The 25,561-nt window shown below is 40.5% G+C and overlaps 1 protein-coding gene across 1 annotated transcript in view; it reads right to left on the bottom strand.

Moving 5' to 3' along the window:
• LOC122539439 (rod cGMP-specific 3',5'-cyclic phosphodiesterase subunit beta-like) overlaps positions 1-24,248 on the bottom strand; it is a 73,218-nt gene extending 48,970 nt beyond the window's left edge. The window contains exons 1-4 of the mRNA XM_043674284.1: positions 23,452-24,248; positions 8,645-8,797; positions 8,461-8,550; positions 305-445 (exon numbers count right to left, since the gene is read on the bottom strand). Coding sequence (XP_043530219.1) covers positions 305-445; positions 8,461-8,550; positions 8,645-8,797; positions 23,452-23,916 — 849 coding nt within the window. The 5' untranslated portion in view covers positions 23,917-24,248. The remainder of the gene's footprint in view (positions 1-304; positions 446-8,460; positions 8,551-8,644; positions 8,798-23,451) is intronic.
• Positions 24,249-25,561: the final 1,313 nt, after the last annotated feature.

Below are 25,561 nucleotides of genomic sequence, written 5' to 3'. Positions count from 1 at the left end.
GATGACCAAACTGTTCATTTTAAGTAGTATTCCTCCTGCATGTCCAGTGGTCAAGAAAACTGAGGAATTAAATCATTGGAGTGTCAAAACATCCAGAATAAATTGCATTGGAAATGCAAAGAAACCTTTCAGTTGTTGTAGAACAAATGCTGAGACTGGATTTTATTTGTTCATTCCAGAATACTGGAGGCCAATATTCAGTATATGCCACCCAATTATTTTCTGCAATAACCAAAATCTGATCTAGTGGTTCACAAGGATAAAGTACTTAGATCAAGAGTCATACACAAAACATGAACCAAACCTTCTGCTTCGTCATGTCGAGGAGTGCTACTGAGTATCTCTCACAGTTCAGGTAGGCTCGGACTGTGTAAAGAGCCTTGTGAAACTGTCGCTCAATGTCTGTCAGTTCTTCAAATACTTTGTTTGCTGACCATAAAAGAACCTACAGGAGTAGAAGAGATAAAGTCATTTTAGCATAAGACATCACACGATGCAGTGGAACTGCATTGAGCCAAGTTTCAAGAGGAGCACAAACATTACTCTTTCTTTATTTACTTGTGGGACCTGGGCATTGTTGGCTGGCCAGCTTTTACTGCCCATCCCTAGTTGCTCTTGACAAGGTGTTGGTGATTTAGATCCAAGGGTATCCTCTTCCCAGCCTTATTAGTGTAGTATGATGGAATAGCAATGGTACATTTACAACAGATGCATTACAAAACAAATTTAACGCATTCAGGTTCATGATGCCACCTTGGACATATTTGCTTCCCCAATAAAGCAGCTAATTTTGTGCTTTGATTAATTTGTTTTGTCCAAGTGCAGCACAGAACTGAACACAGGACTTAACTAAGATGCATTCATAGGAAAGCAGAATGGAGATAGATTCATAGACCTATAAATAACAAAGAAACACTGGCATAAGGCCATTAAGTTAGCTGTGGAATGCAGTGAAGTGTACACTGTAGCCTGAGAACTAAGAGCGTAACTTTGACTATTAATTCACTCATCTCATTAATATCTTGAAATGGACCCTTCCATGACACACCATGAGATGTCAGTGTTTCCGACATTAGAACTTCAGAAAGAGCTATTGATAAATTTAAGGGACTATTCAGTATTTTTGTGAGGACATATCAACACCATGGAGGACAGCACAACAAGTGACATTCTGAACTCATGTTATTCAGGAGTAAACAAGCCAGGTAGCTATGTTAACAATTCAGGATCTTCTGGAGAAATTACAAAGTTGTGCATGTCTGAAGCATTTCCCAGGTATTCCAGTTCCATAAGCTGAGGTGAGAGTAACTTCCTCTGACATTCAAGCAGCATCTGACTAAATATGGCATCAAATGTTGAATTAACTGGTAATCAGGAGGAAAATCATCCACTGCTCAGAGTCAGACCTAACACAAAGAAAGATGGTTTGTGGTTGTTGGAGATCAATTGTCTCAGCCTCAGGATATCACTCAGGTGTTCCTCAGAGTGTGGTTCATGGCTCAACTATCTCCAACACTTCATCAATGACCTTTCCTTGATCATAAGGCAAGAAATGGGGATGCTTATACAGTGCCCCTTCCCATTTGCAATTCATCCAATGCGAATTCAACCTTCATGAAAGTAACATTCACATCATACAAATGCACAGCATAGAGCATCTCTACCAAGAGAGAATTTAACCATCTCCCCTTGACTTTAATTGACTTTAACATCCTGAAGGTTACCATTTACCAGAAACTTAATTGGACCAGCCATATAAATATCTTGTCTACAATAGAAGGTCAGAAGTTGAGAACTCTGTCATGAGTAACTCACCAAAGCAGTTCACCACGTACATGGCTCAAGTCAGAAGTATGATATGTAAGAATCTTGACATCATCCAAAACAAAACAGTCCTCTGATTTGACACCATATCAACCACCTTAAGCATTTAAGCTACCCATGAGTGGTTCACAGAAAAGGGATGTTTACCAATACCAAGATGTACTGTAGCAAATCACTAAGCTTTTTTTTTAAGAGCTTCTTCCAAACCTGCAACCTCTATCACTTGGAAGGAGACAGGCAAATACATGGAAAGACAAGCATCTGAAACTTCTCCTCTAATTAACAGATCATCCTGCATTGAAAATATATCATCATTCCTTCCCTGTTGCCATGTCACAATTCTGGAATTCCCTCTCTAATAGCACTGTGGATGTACTTGCACCACATGGACTTCAGAGGTTTGATTTGGTAGCTCATTATCACTTTCAGAAAGGCAATTAGTGATGGGAAATTAATAATGAACAATAAATGAGGGGCATGCCTGGAACATTCTCATCCCATCAATGAAAGACAAGAGGGAGCAAGGCTTATTTATTGTAGAAGTAGGGTCATAGTGATTGCTGTGCATAGTCACTGAACAGGTTCTTTGTTCAAATATTAGCTGCTAGAACTATAAGGAACTGCACGTATCATGTGTAGAACAGGTCAGTAATGTGTCTAGGACACCAAGAATTTTAATGTCAATCCAACTGTTGTGAAGGAGGAAAACATGTTGAAGAATTATTGAACTCTTCTCTGGGGGCAGGAGCAGGGACAGGGGCAGAGCCTCTGAGCTACTCCCTGTCCACACACCCAGCCTGGGGCCTAGCTCCCGACCCTACTATAGCAGGACAGAACCCAATGTCCTGCTTATGACCGATGTCTTTTTCCTACCTACAACGTATATTTAGAGAACAGATCCTTGCAGAGTATGGATGATTAATGTCTTTGGTCATCTTGCAAATAACACAATTTTAAGCCATCCATTCTTGTCTCTTTTTAGAGAGTACAAAATGTTTGTGATTTTAAGGGTTTGACAAAAGATCAGTGTCAGATACACTGTTTTCAGCATGAAAGAGACACCATAGATCATTGGCCATAAAGTCATTCAGGACTTATACAGGTCTTCTTCACTGGATCTAGTATTCGTGCCCAGACGTCTATTGCCACAAGCATATGTGCAGAGACTTAGTGGTAAATTTATAAAAGACTGGTAGTCTGTAAATCATATGGTACACTGAGTCAGTAATATCACCGAATGTCTGACACTTCAGAACATAACGCATGTCTACACTGGGGAAGGCAAATGCTTAACAACTTCATTCAGTCTGCAAGCCTGACTCTAAGCTTCCAATTACTTATGATTTTAATTCTTTCTTCTAGTTCCCATTCTGACCTCGATGTGGTCAACCTCCTTCACTATTCCATTGATGCCCAGTCTATATGCAGGAAAGACTACTTAATCTTTTAGTTCAGTACGTTTCAGCCTTCCAGATTCAACACTGAGTTGAACAATCTCTGATCGTGACCTTTAACCTCACTTTTTCAGTCAACAGCCATTTGTAATGATCCTGCTTTCTCCATTTATTCTGTCCCCAGGGACAATCTATCATTTCTTGTCTGTTTTTCATTCCCCTTTGCCTCAGCTGAACCATCATCTTGCTCATCAAATAATTTCGCATCTTCAACCCTATTGCTTTCTTCCCTTTTCTTCTTTCCCTACTTACCCCACCTCTGCTTGCACATAAAACCTATTAGATCTTTTAATATTTCCCAGTTCTAATAAGAGCTCATGATGTGAAACGTTGATTCTGTTTCCCTCACAGATGCTGCCTGAGTATTTGCAGCATTTTCTGTCCTTTCTTCAGAACTAAACATCACCAGTAATTCATTTTCTCACAAGAATGTGTTCAGGAAGAATGGTTCCCTGAATGACAGATTCAGGTCATTACTTGCCTAATTTCCAGGGATAAAACAGACAAAACAATGACAAATTAGGATGATCACCTAACGTTGGTGTCTAGTGCCTGTTTAGGGAACACCTCTGGCAAATTAAGAAGAGAAGGGTTGTACAGGGTTCCTTCAGTTATCAATGGCATCTGTGGCCTCAGCAGCATTCACAATTAACACATATTTACAAATATAAACGTATATACTTTTGCAAATCATTGCAATGGAGCCAAGAGGAGCAGGAATGCTTTCCTGATAGAATAGTACCCCACTGATTTTCCCACCCCTCTTCCCTCTAAAAACCCCTCACCCTCCTCATTCATATCATGGGCTCACTGTCAGTAAAGCAAACAGCCCATTGTTCATTTGATCCCAATGAAAAGTCTTCTCAAACTCAAAAGGTTAACTCTCTACAAATGCTGCTGACCTGCTGAGTTCCTCCAGCATGTTCTGTTTTCATTCCAGGCTTTGGTAGCTTACTCAGTTAATATTCATGTGACTTAGGGCCAAGTTTGATCCTGCTTTGGGCCCCATAGTTTGGCAGGGCTGATGGTTGTTGGTATAATTATTAATAAAGGAAAGGCCGCCAGCATTCTTGAAGATCCATCCCACCCTGGCAGTGTTTTTCTACAACCTTTACCATCGCGGAGAAGGTGCAAAAGCCTGAACACACGCACCTGTCGGTTTCAAAACAGTTTCTACCCTACTGTTGTTAGAATACTGAATGGACTCACAAACTCCTAACATTGGCCTGTTACCTGTGTTCTTGTTTTTGCCGCTGTTTACCTGTTATTTACTATTTAAGCTACTTAACTATGTGACCTACCTGTATTGCTCGCAAGACAAAGCTTTTCACTGTGCCTCGGTACACTTGACAATAAAGTTAATTCAATTCAATTCAATTCACATGAATCCCAGTCTATAAATGCCAGTTAAATGACATCACCGACATTCCAGCAAAAAGATACTGCCTCTCCTTCAGTAGTCGTAATAACAGTTACAACAAGCTTGCAATTCCTGTATCTTTGCTCTATGTAATCGGATGTTTAAAGGACATCCGAGATCTTATAGCAGTGTAAATGGTTAGTGCTGTTAAACTTCAAGACATCTGTTTCAACAAGAACCCAATCTTTGTGGTATATGTTACAAGGGCTAACACATAGGGAATGCTCTGGTCATATTATACTGGCAGCAATATTTTACCCAAAAACTCCATCAGTTGCTGGGACTGGGTGTGATAACTTTCAAATTCTATCTTGTGTGCCTAAAATCCTGAAATTCTTTGACAGTCGTCAAGGCTGGTGATAAAGTAAGGTAAATGAATGTCCAGCTAACACATATTTTTAGATGGCCGAATGGTATTATCACCTAAATGTTAATCCAGAGACCCAGGTATCGTCATTATTTCCAATCGTGCCATGGCAGATGGCGAAATTTCAATTCAATACAGAACAAAATCTGGAATTAAGAGTCTAATGATGACCACTGAATCCATTGTTGAATTTCAGAAAAAATCCACTTGGTTCATTAACATTCTTTAGAGAAGGAAACTACCATCTTTACCTGGTCTGGCCCACATGTGACTCCAGACCCAAAGCAATATGGTTGACGCTTAACTGCCCTCTGGGCAATTCGAGACAGGCAATAGAGATGGGTGAGCTCTCATCTCATGAATAAATAAAAATAAAATTCCAAAGGAACTTTAAAATGTTTAAACGATGAAAAGTCTAGGTGGTGTACATAAAGTGAAACTGGTCCCAGAGGTGAAAAGCTGAGAACCAGAGATCACAGATTTAAACTAATTGGTGAATGAACCAGAGACAAATAAATGTTTCTCACCCCAGTTCGGATTTCGGATATATTGCCTGGTAAGGAAGTGGTATCAATAACAGCTTTCTGAAAGGGTTTGGGTAAATATTGGAAAGAGAACACATTGCAGGGATGTAGAAATACAGAGAGAGAGAGAGAGAGAGAGAGAGATAGCCTGAAAGTGGGATTGCTCTTCAAAATGCAAGCTCAACTCAGAGGCTGAATAGCCTCCCCCTTTGCTGTACTGTTCAATGATTCTATGAAAAGATTGTTAGCTGTTTTAAGAAAACCGAAAGAACTGCAGATGCTGTAAATCTGAGGTGTTCTGAGGAAGGGTCACTGGACCTGAAACATTGTGTTTAATTGGGAGTAATCTTGCACATCCATAATGGCACAGAGGACAGTTGAGAGTCAACCACATTGCTGTGGGTCTGGAGTCACATTGAGGAGTAATCTTGATTGTTGTTTAGAAAACTGGATGGTATGAAGCAAAGAATGAGGATAAATAGACATTTCTGTAATGGCGGAAATGACAGGCTCTTCTGATGTCAAAGCATAAAATTACAAATGGGTGTAGTTTAAGTGGATAGATAGAATAATGACACTTGCAGTTTAACATCCAACAAGAAAGAACTTGCAGTTATTTTTAAGGTGAGAGGAGAAGGGTATAAAAGGGTTGTGAGGGGCAACTTTTTCACACAGAGGGTGGTATGAACTGCCAGAGGAACCGCTAGATGCAAGTACAATTACAACATTTAAAAGACAAATTGACATATGAATAGGAAAAGTTTAGTGGAAGACACAGGCAAGTGGGACTAGTTGACTTTATGACTCTATATAGTGCCTTACATCACCTCAGAATGTTCCAAATTGCTTCACGTTCAAAGCAAATTGTTTTAAATGTAATCATTGTTTTGATGTAGGCAAGGCCTGATGAACTCTGAGATAACTACCCTGGGGCTCTATTTTTAGTGGTTTTGGTTAAGAGATTATTTTGGGCCAGGGCAGCAGGAGAATGCTTCAGTTATTCTTTAAATGGTACCATGCCTTCACTTCGAATCACATGAGCAGAGAGACAATAACTTGGTTTAATCTCTCAAAATAAAGCCTAGCACCTCTCACAGTGCAACATCTCTCCAGGCTGTACTGAAGTGACAGCCCAGATTGTATTCTCAATTGTATATTGAGATCTCAATTGAGATTGTATATCAGGTGCAGGACTTGAATTTTTAACTCAAATACTACCAACAGGACCAAGTGTGAAATAATATATTACAGACGTAGGAATCATCACAGTGAGTACAATGCAATGAGAAAGTAATGGCTGTGGGTGATTGGGGGCACTGAAGAACAAAAATATTTCAGAGTCCCTCTGCATAAATTATGCTGTGACACTAACAGCTACATGATTTTACTCTATATTTCACACAATTAAAATGACAGCTGAGGTCTTTGGGTACCTCACCTCCTCGAATGTAAGGGTAAATCCAAAACTTTGCAACATCAAATTCCAAGGCCAGAGTGTAAACATGGAAACCGATACTCATTTAACAAATAAGGGCATTCAGGAATAAAGGGAGATTAGCAAAACTTGGAATTAAAATGTTATTTATGTCAGGGTTCAAAAGGCCTACTATTCCAACTGGGAGGCTGCCAAAATAGAAATGCTCATTTTTCCATAGTTGCTGAGCTGGGTGTATATTGAATACTTTTGTGCAGTCTTAGGGCTTACATTCCATGTCATTGACATTCCAGGGTGTGAAATGAAGGATTTTCCATAGCTACCTTCGTCATTGTAAAAATTGTTATGTCGTCCAATTCGATTCTGAGTTTTCTTCTATATTTGTAATAAAAAGAATCCACAATGTATTTTTCTGACCACAAACAGCAAACATGTCATAATCTCACCAGATATCCTAAACTATCCCTCAGGCATGTAGATATATCTCAAATATCCAGTTACCAAAATAATATTGTATAAGACTTGGTGGATAAGACAACCCTATTTCCCTTCAATTTATGCACAGATTCAGCATTTAAGTAGACACCCCTTTTTGGCCACATGACATGCTAGGAAGGCATTAGTCAACCTAACATTTTACTAAGTTAAAAATCACTCAACACAATGTTTTAGTCCAACAGGTTTAATTGGAAGCACTAGCTGTCAGACCACCTGATTAAGGAATAGTGCTCTGAAAGCTAGTGCTTCCAATTAAACCTGTTGAACAAAGCCTGGTGTTGTATGATTTTTAACTTTGTACACCCCAGTCCAACACCGGCATCTCCAAATCATAACATTTTACTTTCTAGTCCCTTATAGCTGAATGCAAGGAATCAAACAGGCAATGCAGATTGTGTTGTGAAGATGACCATAAGCTTAGGACATGTCCATTGATAGCATTGGATGCTGGTGGCATTTCAAATGACAACCACCCACACCCATACTGGCATTTTAACTTTACACTCAGCGTGCAAGTCAACCTCAGTATTTTTTTAACAGTGAGGAAATAGGCCCTATAGCTCAATAGGTCCACACTGACTCTCTGAAGAGTAACCCACCCAGCCCATTCCCCGACCCTACATTTACCCCTGACTAATGCACCTAAACTATACACCCCGAACACCACGGGTAATTTAGTGTGGCCAATTCACCTAACCTGCACATCTTGTACTGCAGGAAGAAACCAGAGCACCCAGAGGAAACCCACACAGACACGGGAGAATGTGAAAACTCCACACAGACAGTCGTCCGAGGCTGGAATCGAACCCAGGTCCCTGGTGCTGTGAGGCAGTGGTGCTAACCACTGAGTCACCGTGCCAATTTTTGGAGGGATTGTTCCAAGGCTTCAAAGATCGACTAATATGCCAACATCTATGGCATCCCAAAGGAACTTTTACCTGGCCTCTTCTTGTTTCACAGTTATGAAGGTAGCTCAGATGATAGATTTTGAGGTTCAAGGAGGCAAAGTTGAGATATTTCAAGAAAAGCTGAAAAAGAATTGACCATTGGTCAGTGAATTGTTGCAAACATAATTTTACTATATATCAATCTACTCCTAAGTATAAACGAAAAAAGGCTTACATCCTCATCGTGTTCAGTAAAATAAGTTCCATCCGTTTTATTAGTTGCCATGATGACAGCGACCATCTCTTTACCATTCATTATGGGGGTAGCAAGAACACTCTTAGTTTGGTATTCAGTCAATTCATCCACAAACGAGCTGTAAAGATTGGACTAATCCCCAAGAAGAAAACAAACAGATGTCAACATTTGTGAAAGAAAGTGAATCTGAGAAAATAGAAAGTAAAATGGTACAACGAGAAAATGGATTTGCTTTGTATTTTTCTTTAAATGAAGCAAGCTAGATTTTCTAATCTCAAATTTAGACTTGATGACAGCTTCTGTTTTATATTTTCTTTAAATCAACTGGTTAGGATACAGGGAGAATGTGAGGACTGCAGATGCTGGAGATCAGAGTCGAAGAGTGCAGTGCTGGAAAAGCACAGCAGGTCAGGCAGCATCTGAGGAGCAGGAGAATCAACGTTTCAGGCATAAGCCCTTCATCAGGAATTCCGAACCGTCAATTCTCCTACTCCTCAGTTGCCGCCTGACCTGCTATGCCTTTCCAGTAACATACTCTTCGATTATGATACACTTCTGGACAGATGGGATTTGAACCCAGAACTTACCAGTGCACCACATGATTCACTTATTAAAGAAGATCAAGAAGGCTGTCATTTTGGAAGTAACACAACATCATAAAACTGAGCATAGAGCTGTCAGTAATGCAATCATGTTGAAAGGCATATTTGATGCATTTACATTATTATTAATAATTCCTCACAGATAAGGTGTTTTTGTTCAATCTCATTTCTTCGGTTTCCACATACTGCGCGCAACCCTCTGCAGTTTCTTCCAGAGTCCCTGAAAGTATTGATATATGAGTGCAAAATGGCAGTTCTCTCAATGTATTTGACACTCTATGGTTAAAGCCTGGTCTTGAATCAATAAACCACCACATATGAACATATGACTGAGTGGAAAAATGTGACAGCAATATTGCAATCAGATGTGCTCATGTTTCACTGTACTCCTGTACACATGACAATAAATACAATCTGATAAAAATCTAATCTGACCAATAGATCCATCACAAATCTCAGCATTAAATTAGCATTGAGACCAAAGACCTATCCGCTAGCATTAAGCACCATGAGGAATACTGCAGATGTTATCTACTGACAACATTGCATCCAAACACTGAATGACCAAACTGCCTACCAAAATAGCCCAGCTATTTCAATTAGATGGAAACTCCAGAATACAGCACAAATATCTAAAAATTATTCCAGTCGCTTATGGTCCAATCTTAAACACCACCATAATTGCTCTTTGCTCTTTTTCCAAAAAAGATCATTGATTTACCACAACAATGTTGGACTTTGTGTCATGAAGAGAATATAGATTCTGAAGAAAGAGAAACATATTTACAAGAATGAGATCAGAACTGACTAAGTTCTCATGAAGTACTGCAAAGGCTAGAGCTTTTCTCTAGGAAGGGGAAGGCCAATGGAATACCTAATCGTGGGTTTCACAAACTTGGTTTTGATTAGTGATAAGATGTTTCCTATTGCAGTGCGGAGCAAATACAGCCACCAAAAAAAGTCATAGTTAACAATAAATCGGATAGGAATTCAGGTCAAATTATTTTTCCATAGCATGGTTAGAATACGGATTTCAGTATCACTGATGTTTGAGACAGAGTTTTGATATGTTTAACAGGAAGATAGATAAGGACATGAGGGGGTAAGTAACAGAATGATTGAGTTGGAGTGAGATGAAGACAAGTAGGAGGAAGATTACAAATGCATAAGCATGGACTTGGATTAATGTGACTGAATAGTGCTGTAAATGCTATTTCTGCTACAACATATTTGTTCTCTTCTATAACAAACTTTAAGGACAACCAGCCATCCTACAATAGCCTGAACATCTGGACACTGAGCATCATGATTGGCTCACTGCTTGAAATGCTGATGGAAGCATGCAAAAATATTTTAATGAGAAGATCTTGTATGAGACCAGCAAATGGTTTTCAACACGTGTAGCACAAGGTACAGAATTGTCAATATAAAGTCTATTAACTAGACTGCATTATCTTCCACAGTGTAGGGGAACACTAGCGTATTGTACCATTCAATAGGGATTCTAATATACTATACCATCACACAACAAAACATAACACATTTATCATGATCCATCAAACATATTCTCCCACTACCAAGCATTGCACTCCATGTCAAAATATTTTGCGTTCAACTTCTGATTTAACTGGCACCTTAAGACGGGAGCTCTTGATAAACCAGCATATACACCCACACACAGACACATATACACACACACCCCTAAAATACCAGAAGTTTACTGCATTATCGCAATCTCCGACTAGTCAATTGAGGGTGTGAGTGAGCAGGCTCTCCGCCGGTAAGTTTTTTTTAAAACAAAGCTGCATTAATTGATTTATGCACTAAATAAAGTATAACAGTGTAGTATGTTGTCCCTGCATCATGTTTCTGTTACTTAGTGTGTTTATTTACATTAAGGGGACTACTTGATCAACTGGAATATTGAGCAATCAGTACATTGCAGGTCCACTAGGTGCCGGTTACTAAAGGTTTGTTGCTAGTACCGAATCACGATACTTTATGTTATCACATTACGAAACATAAGGCGTATATCAAACTGCCAAAACATGATTCACCAAATCAGAAGTGTAATTTACAGTACCAAACTCAATATACCATGCCATCACACAGCAAAACAGAATACACCAAACCACCTACAGAACTCAACACACCACATTCAGGGGATGTGGCATCACTGGCTCGATTAGTACTTATTATCCATCCCTATTTATTCTTGAGAAGATAGTGTTGAGTTTTAGGGTCTCTGGCGCTGTGAGGCAGCAGTGCTAACCACTGTGCCACCGTGCCGGATGTGGCATCACTGGCTCGATTAGTACTTATTATCCATCCCTATTTATTCTTGAGAAGATAGTGTTGAGTTTTAGGTATTCCACAATGTTATTAGAGTGGGGGTTCCAGGATTTTGACCCAGTGACAGGGACAATAACATATTTTCAAATCAGGTGAGTTTGGAGGTGGTGGTGATCCCATATACCTGCTGCCCTTGTCCTTCAAGATGGAAGCATTTATGGGCTTGGAAGGTGCTGTCTATGGATCCTTAGTGCAACACATCTTGTACCTAATATACACTACTGCTATTCATCATTGGTGATGTAGCAACTGCATATTTGTTGACCTGGTGCCAATTGATTGGGCTGCTTTGGCCTGGATGGTACCGAATGTTTTGAAAATAGTTGGAACTGCACTTATCAGGCAAATGGGAGTATTCCATCAAACTCCTGACTTGTACCTTGTAGATGGTATACAGGCTTTGGGGAGACAGGAGGTGAGTTACTCATTGCAAGATTTCTAATCTCGGATCTGCTCTAGCAGCTGTGTTATTTATAAGGCTAAGCCAGTTCAGCTTCGGGTCAATATATTGATAGTGGAGGATTCAATAATTATAATATCAATGAATATCAAGGGGTGAAGGTTAAATTCTCTCTTGTTGGAAATGCTCATTGCCGGTATTTGTCTGACATGAAAATTACTTGCCACTTGTTAGCCCAAACCTAGTTGGTGTCGCTGCATTTGGACATAGACTTGCAGCCTTGATGCCAAGGGCAATTACTCAGGCCTCACCTCTGGAGTTCAACTCATGACCATGTTTGGACCAGTACTACACTGAGGTCAGAAGCTGAGTATTCCAAGTGGAATCAAAACTAAGCAAAACTAAGCAAGTGCTGTTTATTGGCAGTGTTAATGATATTTACCATCTCTCCACTGATGATCGAGAGTAGACAGTAATTGGTCAGGTTGGATTTGTTCTGCTTTTTTATGTCCAGCAGGCACCTGGACAGTTTTCTACATTGTTGAGTAGATGCTAGACCTGTAACTATACTGAAACAGGTTGGTTTGTGATGCAATAAATTCTGGAACGCAAGTTTTCAATATTATTGCTGAAATGTTGTCAGGATTCATAACCTTGGCAGTATCCAGTGCCACCATCTGTTTCTTGATTTCACATGGAGTGAACTGAACTGGCTGAAGACTGTCACCTGTTTTGCTGGGAACCTTGAGAGGAAGCCATGATGGACCATCCACTCAGCACTTCTGGCTGAAGATCGTTGTAAATGCTTCAGTCTTATCTTTTACACTGATGTGCTGCGCTCCACCATCATTAATGACTGGCAGATATGTGGAGCCTCTTCATCCACTGCTATTCATGGCTGGATGTGGCAGGGCTGCAGAGTTTAGATCTAATCCATTATTTGTGGAAGCACTTAGCTCTGTCTATTACTTGCTGCTTATGCTGCTTGACATGCAAGTAGGTCCTGTTTGTAGTTTCACCAGTCTCATACCTCATTTTTAAGTGCACCTGATGCTGCTCCTCGCATGACATTATGCACTCTCCATTGATCCCTTGGTTTGATGGATATCATAGAGTTGGGGAATAAACCGGGCCATGAGGTTACAAGTTTTATTGGAATACGATTCTGCTGCTGTTGAAGTCCCACAGTGTCTCAGGAACATCCAGTCTTGATTTGCTAGATCTGCTTGAAGTCTATGCCATTGATAGCACGCAAACTATACTATGTAAAGCATTATTAATGTGAAGGAAGGGTTTCATTCCCACAATGATTCTGCGATGGGTCACTGCGCCTGATACAGTAACAGAAAGATGTATCTGCAGCAGGCAGGTTAGTGAGGATGAGTCAAGTATGTTTTTTCCTCTTGTGGGTCCCTTCCTGACATAAACTCAGTCTCACAGCTTGCCACCTTCAGTGTTTTCCCCAAGTGGTGTTCAACAGTGGGGAGGGAATAGTGATTCATCAGCTAAGAAGGGGCTTGTATGTAGTAATCAGCAGGAGACGCCCTTGCCCATGTTCTATCTGATGTGATGAGACTTCATGAGTTCCAGAGTCAATGTTAAGGACTCCCAGGGCAATTCTCTCCTGAGCGTACCTACAGCACTGTGCTGCCACTTCTGTCCTATTAGAGGGACAGAGATGGCAATGGCATTTTCTGGGACATTGTATGTGAGGAATGACTCCATAAGTATAAATGCCAAGCTGTTGTTGGGAGATAGCTCTCCCAATTTGACACTAGCCCTAGAATGTTGGTAAGAAGGATTTTGCAGGGTCAACAGGGCTAGATTTTCTGTCATTGTTTCCAGTGCCCAGGTCACACCAACAAACTAAATACAGCACATCATAAGTCATAGAATCCCTACAGTGTAGAAGCAGGCCATTTGGCCCTTCAAGTTCACATGGACCCTCTGAAAGGCATCCCACCCTACCCCTGCCCTATCCCTGTAACCCTGCCTTTCCTGTGGCTAATCCACCTAGCATGCACATCCCTAATTACTACAGGGCAATTTAGCATGGCCAATCCACCTAACCGGCATTTCTTTGGACTGTGAGAGGAAACCAGAGCGCCCGAAGGAAATCCATGTAGACACCGGCAGAATGTACAAACACAGACAGTTGCCCAAAGCTGGAAAAGAACCTGACTCCATGGCACTGTGAGGTAGCAGTGCTAACCACTGAGCTACTGTGCCACAGAAAACGCCCTAAATGGATACACCATGCCCCCACTATCAAACAAAATAGACCATGCCTTGGAACACTTAATACCTCTGCACTGAGAACACAAAAAATAGAGATTATCGCTGCTCATCAAAACTAAAAACTGAAATGAGAAAACATTTTAGTACAGATAAGAAAAAATGAACAGATAATGCGGGAAAAGTTTAAAAGGTTATCTAAGGGATATACTACTAAATTCACATGGGAAAAAGTGACTTATGGAAATAGGATATTCCTATAATGAAATAGCCCATATTGATCTTTGTTAAAATCCAAATACAGAAATTGATCTCTTTTGTACATTGGTAATTACAAGTTTGCTGACACTTTACAAATTAATGGGTTCCTCTGTAAACTTCAACCCATCATGCCATTTCTCCTGACATGTGACAGGTAGAATTTCTGATATCCAACTTGAAAATGGCAATCAGCTCAAACAAAGGTAAAGCCGCCCATGTCCTATTGTTCTTCAATGGTCGGCAAGTGTCCCACTGTCAATACCTTGAAAAGCATAGCTTGATTGGGCTTAACTGGATCAAGGTACTAACACTGTTCCCACAGGAGCAGTGCAAAAGCTAATGTTTGGTCAGTGGTTTGCCTCCTAAACCCTCAAACCCCCCTGACTACCTATAAGGTTCAACCTGGAATGGGTGGTGGAATACTCACCACTCCATCCAACACTCATGAAATACTTCACTGCCTACAACTTAAAATTAACTTGATTATGATTAGTTGGAAAAGCATAGCTTGATTCAAGATAGTCAGCATGGCTTTCTGAGGGGCAGGCCAGGCCTCACAAGCCTGATCGAATTCTTTGAGGATATAACAAAACACATTGATGAAGGTAGAGCAGTGGATGTGGTGCATATGGATTTCAGCAAGGTGTTTGATAAGGTTTCCCATGGTAGCCTCATTGAAAAAATAAGGAGGCACAGGAAACAGAGAAATTTGCCTGTCTGAATACAGAATTGGCTGGCCTATAGAAGACAGAGGGTGGTAGTAGATGGAACGTATTCAACCTGGAACTCGATGACCAGTGGTGTTCCGCAGGGATCTGTTCTGAGACATCTGGTCTGTGATTTTTATAAATGACTTAGATGAGGAAGTGAAAGGGTGGGTTAGTAAGTTTGCTGATGACACAATGGTTGGTGGAGTTGTGGATCGTGTGGAGGGCTGTTGTAGGTTGCAAAGGAACATTGACAGGATGCAGAACTGGGCTGAGAATTGGCAGACGGAGTTCGACCTGGAAAAGTGTGAAGTGATTCATTTTGGAAGGTTGAATTTGGATGCAGATTAAAGGGTTAAAGGCAAGATTCTTGGCAGTGTGGAGAAACAGAGGGATCTTGGGGTCCACTTCCATAGATCCTTCAAAGATGCCACCCAAGTTGATAGGGTTGTTAGAAGGCGTTTGGTGTGCTGGCTTTCATTAGCAGGGGGATTGAGTTTAAGAGTCATAACGCTTGCTGCAGCTTTATATAGCCCTGGTTCGACAGCACTTGGCATATTGTGTTCAGCTCTGGTCGCCTCATTATAGGAAGGGTGCAGAAGCTTTAGAGAGGGTGCAGAGGAGACTTATCAGGATGCTGTTTGGACTGGAGGACATGCGTTATGAAGAAAGGTTGAGGGAACTAGGGATTTTCTCAATGGAGTGAAGAAGGATGAGAGATGATTTGATAGAGGTGTACAAGATGATGAGGCATAGATAGAGTAGATAGCCAGAGACTATTTCTCAGGATGGAAATGGCTATCATGAGAGGACATAATTTTAAGGTAATTGGAGGAAGGTTTAGGGGAGATGTCAGAGGTTGGTTCATTACACGGAGAGTAAGGATGCACGGAGTGCACCGCCAGCAGTGGTAGTAGAATCAGATACATTAGGGACATTTAAGTGACTCTTGGTTAGGCACGTGAATGATAGTAAAATGAAGGGTATATTGGTTAGTTTGATCCTAGATAGTATAAAAGGTTGGCTCAACATCGAGGGTCAATGGTCTGATGAAGGGCTTTGGCCCGAAACGTCGATTTTCCTGCTCCTCGGATGTTGCCTGACCTGCTGTGCCTTTCCAGCACCACACTCTCGACTTTAATCTCCAACATACTGTTCTATGTTCTAATGCCCCTGCCTTTGAACTGATTATTGATGCACTGTGGCTACAGTACCTACAATGTACAGGATCTACTGAGAAAACTCACTTTGAGGGTTCCTCTCTCCTCTATGATCTCTACCATTAGGCAGAATAAGGGGAGTCATGTAATGAGAATATCATCACCCCCAGGTGACACATCATCACTAAACAAATACACTGGAACTCACTACATTTAAGAGCTTAATCAGAGAAGAACAGCAAGGATGCAGGAGAAGACTTAGTAAACAGGCATCTATGACTGACCAAGTAAAACAACCTTATCAGAGACATCCATGTCTCAAGAAAAGAAATAATTAAATAGCATTAACACCACTATCAACATCCTGGGATGAGAAAATGAAGTGGACCAGACTTACAAAATACTACAACCACCAAAGGAAGTAATTCACTTCCTCACTCCCCAAAGTTCACCACCTATGAGGTACAAATAAGGAGGGTGATGGAATACTTTCTACGTCTGGATGAGTACAGCTTCAACAATACTCAAGAAGCTCAACACCACCTTAGTCAAGGCAGCCCACCTGATTGCCACCCCATCCACCAACACCGACTCCCTCCACCACCAGAGCTCAGTGAGAGCAGTGTGTATCACCCTCAAGATGTACTGCAGCAACTCACCAAAGCTTCTTCAACAGCACCTTCCAAACCCTCAGTCTCTACCACCTAGATTTTCAAGAATAGTAAAGGCCACAGCAGTATCTCCACCTGCAAGGCCCCTCCAAGTAACATATCATCTTGAATTGAAGCTATATTGCTGTGACTCTACTGTCATTACATTAAAATCCTGGGACTCCCTTCAAATAGCACTATGTGTGTACCTATTCCCTGTTTACTGCAGTGGTTCAAAATAGAAGATTTGGAAGGATGACTGCCTTATACACAAGGATTTTGGTATCAGCACAGATGTCATGGCCATCAAAGACCTAGGATTCATCAGCTAGTTCTTGCAGATTGGATGCAATGTTGAATGTCCGCATTGATGCCAGCCTTAGATGAGAGATAGCTTCTCAGGTGGGGAACATGTTCCATATTTGGGAGGATTTCTCCTTTGATTTAAATAGAGGTAAGGACCCGAATTTGATCTGGGACAGAATGGTGAAGGATTTGAATCTTCATGTGGTTGAGGCTGAGACCAATTCTTTGGTACGTTTCTGCAAAAGTGTTAAGTGAAGTTCGAAGATTCTCTTGCGAGAGAACAGAGATGACGTTATCTGCATACTGAAGTTTCACAAGCATTGTTGGTGTTACCTCTTGGATTTCTTCTATATGGCTCTGAAACTTGGACTATGTATAGATGCCATCTGAACAAATATCTTCAACACTATTTGAGATGGATTCTCTACATCAGCTGGGAGGACAGGTATGCGAACATCAGCATCCTTAATGGAGCCAATAGCTCCAACATCAAGGACACTATCATCCAAAACCAACTCCTTTAGGCTGCCCATGTGCGTAGGATACCTGAGTTCTGACTGCTTTATTTTCTGTATTTTAAATTGGGGCAGGTGCGTGGCATCACAAATCAAAACTTTTCGCTGTATTTGTATACATGTAACAGTGAACAAATCTGATCACCTATGCTTTGCTCAAGGAAGGCACTCAAATAAGGAGGATAATGGAAGCATTTCAAAGACCATATGAAGGCTTCTCTCAAGAAATGCAACCTTGATATCAATGCGTAGGAGACCCTCATTCAGAAGAAACCCACCTGGAGGAAACTCTGGTATGAAGGGACACAGTTCTTTGAGAACACCCATCAGGAAGAGGAAGTACAGAAAAGGTACTGGAGAAAGGAATGCCAATGATCTTGAGGCCAAGGTTCAATTCCACTTCACAGAAAGTCTTCCCAAATATGGGGTTGGAATTATGGTTCCAGGATCAGACTCATCAGCCACACAAGGACCTACAGAACCAATGACACAGAATTTCCGAGGTGGACAATCATATTTCTAAGCAACTGATTGAGGAAGGTGATGAGTGATTCAAGCAAGCAGCTTACCTTCATTTTCTCAAGGGGAGTTTGGGACAGCCTTAAATGCCATCAATGAATGAAAAAGAAAAGAATCAAAAGTCAGGTTCTCTAAACTGAGAGGGTGTGCTACCCAGAACATTTGTTCAGGTTGAGGCTGAACGTGCTGGGGCTGTTTTCCCGGAGCATCGGAGGCCGAGGGGTGACCTTATAGAGGGTTATAAAATCATGAGGGGCATGGATAGGGTCAATAGATAAGGTATTTTCCCTGGCCGGGGAGGAGGCGCAGAGGAATCTATAACTAGAGGGCATAGTTTAGGGTAAGAGGGGAAAGATGTAAAAGGAACCCAAGGGACAACTTTTCACACAGAGTGTGGTGCGTATATGGAATGAGCTGCCAGAGGAAGTGGTGGAGGCTGGTACAATTGCAGCATTTAAAAGACACTTGGACGGGTATATGAATAGGAAAGGTTTAGAGGGATATGAGCCAAGTGCTGGCAAAAGGGACTAAAGTGTTAGGATATCTGGATGGCATGAACAAGTTGGACTGAAGGGTCTGTTTCCGTGTTGTACATCTCTGTGACTCTATGATGAAGAGAGTGCTGCCAGTTGAAACAGCAGAATCATGGATTTCAATATTTGGCTACAAGACTGTTCTGCTCATTAAGGCAGAATTCATCAAAGCAAGACAGGAAGCACAGAGTTTCTTTAAAATGTTACTATTGCTTTATTTAAGACACAAAGGTTATTTCAACCGGGAAAAGTGGGAGGGAAAGCAGCTACACTAATTAAAACCAAATATTAGACAACCTGAAGTGAATTTAGAAAGAACAATATATCTGAACACAGCTGGAATATTGTGAATGTGCTTCTGTCTACTAAAATTTTAAAAAATACATGGGAATTGTATGGTGATTTGGTCAGAAATATAGATGGACAAAGCATGGCAGAAAAATTAGACAAGCAGTTTGTTCTGAGAGCTAAAGTCAAGGAGGATGTGTGTACATTATTTGTTATTCAGAGGAAAATTTTGGAAAAGCCCGAGGTCAGTGCTAATGTCTGGACATTACAAATTTATTCTATGTTGAACAGGGTAACACAAGATGTAGATTAAGTCATTAGGATTCTGCAGGCCAAAGCTAATCAAGCAGTAGGTGTCAGTTTAATACAATTTAAGAAGCATTAAAGGATCTGTGTAAAGTATTATGGCACTATTTGAAGACAAATATGGCTATTTATGTTGCTTCTCTTTTTGCATTCCTTCACATTCCAGTTACAGTTACACACACAGTTATGCAGCATTCAGGGATATAAAGGTAAAGTTGTTATAGTTTTGCCAGACTATAGGCTGCTGTCTTATTAGAGACAGAGAGACAACTGCTGGTGGTTAACCTGAGGGCCTCTATACCTTTGGCGAGGGATGAGCTTGAGAAGGTGGGACCTTCATGGTAACATCAGCCAATGTGGGAACTGAATCTATGCTGTTACAATACTGTCCAGGGATATACTATAACATGGATAGACACAGGTTCATGTGACAGGAAGGGAGTCTTAGGAGTCAGTACTGCCCACTTCTGAAAGCTCCAAGTGAAGTAACAGAACGCTATGTCAAAGTGAACTCGCTCCTGAGTCATATTTATTGTAAAAGATCCCAATTGGGTTTTAAGACCTTGCTAATGCCTTGCCTGAAGTATTTACCATTTGATCCTAATAAGGACACTTCTGGCTTTCAGAAGATAGCTAGAGAAGGGCAATGAAGATAATTATGACCTATGTGCTATGACTTAAGTAATTAACAGAAATAACGGAATCTTGTGCTGAGTGTGCAAGCATTTATGATCATTTTGTGTAGGCAGCTAATAGTAAGCAAGCTTGCGTCTCAAAATCTGCCACTTTCCCATTTGCTATTCTGAATTCAATTTTTCATTATAGATGCAAAGTTTGGGCCTTCAATTTTTGGAAATTAAATTCTAAATTAATCCAATATTCATCCCTACAGATGAAACTCTTGTTGACAGTGCATGAATTATATTAGGATCTGAAGAAAGTCTACATAGATTAAAGGCATTGATAATTATTTGTATCGCAGTTGTTTTGACTGTAAAAATATACAAAAGCTTGATTTAATGCGAGAATATTCATCAAATCTTCAGACAATTAATGGCAACTCGACACTGGAATACAGCACAGCCAATGTGATTGCAACAAATGATCTTACTGACAATGCTCAGTCATTATTCATTCATTTAGAGTCTGGTATTTTCACTGCGTCTAGACATTTTTCATGTTAATACCTGGACAGAAAATCACACTACGGACAATAACTTCAAAATGTACTCATCTGTTGAAAGATGAAGCAGCTCTCCAAATCACTTGCTTTAACAGGACGATTAGACGATACAAAATATTTTCTATTGGGTTATTACCAGAAGGTAACTTTCATTTGCAGCTGAAGCATACACAAGGTGATGGTAAATCTGCTGCCATCTATTATACACTGAGGCTAGTTTTACCTTTTCATTACCATCTATCACTCTTTCAAAGATCTGGCACAGACACAATTAGCTAAAAGGTCATTTCTCTGTGATAACATTCTGTGACTCTACAATCTGTTACTGATTATTTTGTGCCACTACTAGAAGTGAAAATTATCTTCACTTATGTAAAATTGAATGAGATAATCAAATCAAACCTTATCAAATTATTATGCTGGGCCTTATCTATATTGTAGCAAATCATGAAGGAACATGCTCTCATTTGATTGAGACCAAAATTTACCACAACATGTACTATGTATTGTAATTAAATGTCAATGGCTAGATGATGATTGTAACAAATTGAAGCAATGTTGTCATAGTCTTTAAGTCATTACAACACAAGAAGAACTTCGACCCATCAACTGCATGCCAACTTTCTGTAAGGTAATCCCGACAACCCCATTTCCCTATGCTATTTCCAAAGACCTGAAAATCAATTTCCCCTCAAGTGTTTATCCAACTTTCTTTTGAAATCATGAATTAACTCAACTTGCACATCCTCACAGTCAAGTTCCAAATTATTTCAACTGAGAGTCCACAAAAAGTCTTCCTTAAATATTCCTTAATCAGCTGTAAAAGACATTTGATATGGTTGGTGTTTGTGAAAAGTCAATTAAACGCCAGTCTTTCTTTCCTGTTGTTCACACAGTATACTGTTACACACATTCACAAGTGTGCTGCTTCAGAGGAGTCAAGCTTAGATACCCAAGTTGAATGGAATTAATAAGATTTAACCTGAAAAGGTAATCTCAGATATGATAACCAGGTCACAGGATTACATCAAGAGGATTTAAATCATCTTCAAGCACATCTTTGAAAACAAGAGTTGGAATATCATCTCAAACTTTGCATTCTACTATTGGCTAAATTATCAGATATGTGAAAAACAGCAGAGAGTGGCTGTGAGATGGCAATTGATAGGTTAAAGTTAACCAAAAAATGACTATTGTTTGTCAGGTCAGGGCTAACCCCAAATGTAGATATATCCGAAGCAACTGCAAGTCACTAACTAGTGAATGATGTGCTCAAGTGTTTTTGAGTTTTAGTTTGGCATTTAGGTGGTACTAACTCATCCAGCACACCAAGTCCTGTTCACCCATTCTTCCTTCCTGACCTGCCTGGGCTGCCATTGCATCACTGTCACATCCTCATATTCAAATTAGTACTGCTGCCTCACAGCGCCAGAGACCCGGGTTCAATTCCCACCTCAGGCGACTGACTGTGTGGAGTTTGCACGTTCTCCCCGTGTCTGCGTGGGTTTCCTCCAGGTGCTCCGGTTTCCTCCCACAGTCCAAAGATGTGCAGGTCAGGTGAATTGGCCGTGCTAAATTGGCAGTAGTGTTAGGTAAGGTGTAATACGTAGGGGTTGCACTTCGGCTGGTCGGTGTGGACTTGTTGGGCCGAAGGGCCTGTTCCCACACTGTGATGTAATCTAATCTAAATCCAGCTGCCCCTCTCTCCTCCTCCACTTTGCAAACTACAAGAATTCTATGTTCCACCAACCATAGCTTCTTGTAAATCCAATTTTTTCTTCTCTCACCAGTGGAGGTGGCCCTTCAGTGGTCTACATCCTATGCTCTTGGATGGTTGGGTTGTGTCAGCAATCAACACAGAATGCTGGAGAAACTCAGCAGATCTGGCAACATTGGTGGAGAGACTCTCAAACTGACAAGGGAGACAAAAACAATCACCATAGAACTGTGGCCTTCCTATCACAATTTGTTAAATATAGAATATAAAGCCAGTATTAATACTAATAACCAGGGAAGTACCACAGTGTTATTAACTCGTCTTGTTTGCTAATGTCCTTATATGTGACTTCTGACCTGCATGGTTCTCAACTGCTCTGCTAAGTTACCTAACAAGCTACTTCAGTCAAATTCAGTAAAGTGATACATTTCTTCAACAACAGTTAAGGATGGGCAATAAATGTTAGCCTTACTAGTGACTTCCGTATTCCGCAAATGAATACAACAAATACCCTTCAAAAGACTCTCTCACTCTTTGCTGCTTCTTAAAATCTATACTTTGACAATGCTTTTGGTCACCCTGTCCTAATATGTCCATCTTTAGCCCAGTGACAGTTTTGTTTTATCTAACCATATTCCATGAAGTGCATTAGGATACATTTTCATGTTGAAGCTGTTGCTAAGCATCCACAGTTTGTATTAAAACTAGAGCCAGCACATTTAAACTATCCTCGTATAATAATTTCCCATCTTTAGTGTTAAACACTTCACTTCCACCTTTACATGCAAATCATATATAGAATTCTGTCTCTAAAGATATTTCATTCTCTTCAAATATAGAATCTACAATTTAAATATACAATTAGTGAAGTTAAACCTTAACTCCACCTGTCACATTGAACATGATAATCCTATTAAATCGATTGGCTCTGGCAAGTAAAATCTTGGAAAGTATAAAATAAAACCTTCAAAAGCAAGCGACCTTTTGCACCATATTTTATGAAATCGAAGATCTTTTGATTATCTACCTTGTGAACATGTTCACAAACTTACCTCAGCAACATTGTGGACATTTACAGTTTTCTTGGTCTGTGCAACACTTCCTACAATTCCCATGTCCAATGGGAAAACGATCTCATGGTCTGGATGCACAAAGCAATCTTCCATGACAGCATCCTTGTGAATATTGAACAGCCTGGTGGCCAACTCTCCTGTGCCATTTCTTTGCCGATACATAAACAGACTCATTCGCTCGGCATGGATCAGGAAACTAAGCCTCCGTAAAGTTTTAAACACCACCTTTTCCATGTTTATGCTCTCCTGCATATCTCGGATAAGCTCAAAGAGAATTTCACTTTCCTCCACCTGACCAATCTCCCTGAAAGTTGAGATATCAGCACCGATGTCAGTCCTTGACATCACTTGAGCCACGGTTTCTGGACGAAGTGTTTTCTCGAAGTACTGCTTGGCAAACTCCGGATTGGAGTCCAGAAAATTTTCTGCAGTTTCCCTATTCATTTTGATGACTGTTCAAGGACCGTAGCACTATTTCTGATAAATTCAATTGACTGTGGTAAATATTACACACCAGGTTTGCTGTGTCTGCACTGGAGCTAGCTCATTGTACGGCATCTGCAACTGTGAAGACTGCTTTGCTCCTGTCCTACAGTCATCAGCAAAGTATTTTCCTAATACTGTTGAAGGTGAACTGCTGTGCGTGTAGATTGTCTCAGAGAAACCTGATCAAGTGTCATGTGACACAGTAACAGCCAGTCCTAGTCTCTCTTTAGTGTCTCTTACCAGATTTCTAAGTAGAGAAGATCCTTTTCTGGATGACTAATTCTGACCAGCCTTTATACTGTGACAGTGGAGGTAAATCTTAACTATTAATCGATCTCCATAATCCTGTTATTGTGTCTGTTGGCGTTTCCATTGATAGTACATATAAAACCTTGTTTTAAAATGATTATTAAATGTGTTTGAATCTTCCATTTGCAGAGAAACCATTTTTCTATAGTTAAAAAAAACTGAGCATTTAGACATTTAGTTCTAACTTTACCAGATTGGAGAGCTAATGCTCAGCATTGTTTATTAAATTGGAAATTGTCCTGTTAACTCACTAACATGGTAACAGACAAAAAAAAACTGCAGATGCTGGAATCCAAAGGAGACAAGCAGGAGGCTGGAAGAACACAGCAAGCCCGGCAGCATCAGGAGGTGGAGAAGTCAACGTTTCAGGTGTAACCCTCCTGTTTGTCTATCTTACTAACATGGCCGCATGTGCTTCAGCCAGAAGTATCTTGTCGAGTATTGACAGGCTATTACAATCTCCTAATAGAGCTCTTGTGATGCAGTGGTAGAATTCTTGCCTTTGAGCCAGAGAGCCTGCGTTCAAGTCCCACCTGTTCCAGAGGTGTATAATCTGAACACATTGATTCAAAAATAGATATAACCCCCTCGTCAATTTTAATCCCTTCAAATTGTCTGAATTAACTCCTCTTTTACCATGACATAGACAGCATTTTCCTCCTTAGTAAAGAGAGATGAAATGTACTCATTAAATATCTCAGCTGTACCACCTACTTCAAAAAGGTGCAAACTGCCTTGAAATCCCTAATTAGCCCATTCCTCAGTATCCTTAGATAGCCATAGAAAATGTTGGATTCCCCTTTTCTAGGTTAAATGTTAGGTTCCTTCACATACTACCTCTTACTTTCTCAATTCCCCTCTGAACCATCTATAATTAGCCTGGTTCTATCGTCCACCTACATCTAACTGAAACAAGCTTAGAATTCCTGCACTGTGGAAGCAGGCGATTTGGCCCATGCCAACTCTCTGAAGAGCATTCCAACTAGGCCCAATCCCCTACTCTGTCTCTATAAACCACATTTTTCAAGGCTAACCCACCTAGCCTCCACACCCTACAGGGCAATTTAGTATAGCCAATCCACCTAACACATATCTTTGGACTCTGGGAGGAAACCCACACAGACATGGGGAGTCCACACAGACAGACAGCCATCTGTGGAATCGAACCTGGGTCCTAGGCACTGTGAGGCAGCATTGCTAACTACTGAACCACTATTCTGCCATGCTTCAGTTCAGTTTTTACTAATTTCACTATGCAGTGAGTTCTGGAATTGTTTATCGTCCCCTTTTTGGG

Source organism: Chiloscyllium plagiosum, chromosome 32 (assembly GCF_004010195.1).
Source record: "Chiloscyllium plagiosum isolate BGI_BamShark_2017 chromosome 32, ASM401019v2, whole genome shotgun sequence".
Lineage (NCBI taxonomy): Eukaryota > Metazoa > Chordata > Chondrichthyes > Orectolobiformes > Hemiscylliidae > Chiloscyllium > Chiloscyllium plagiosum.
The sequence above is the reverse complement of the archived record's forward strand: the minus strand, read 5'-3'. Positions and strand labels throughout refer to the sequence as shown.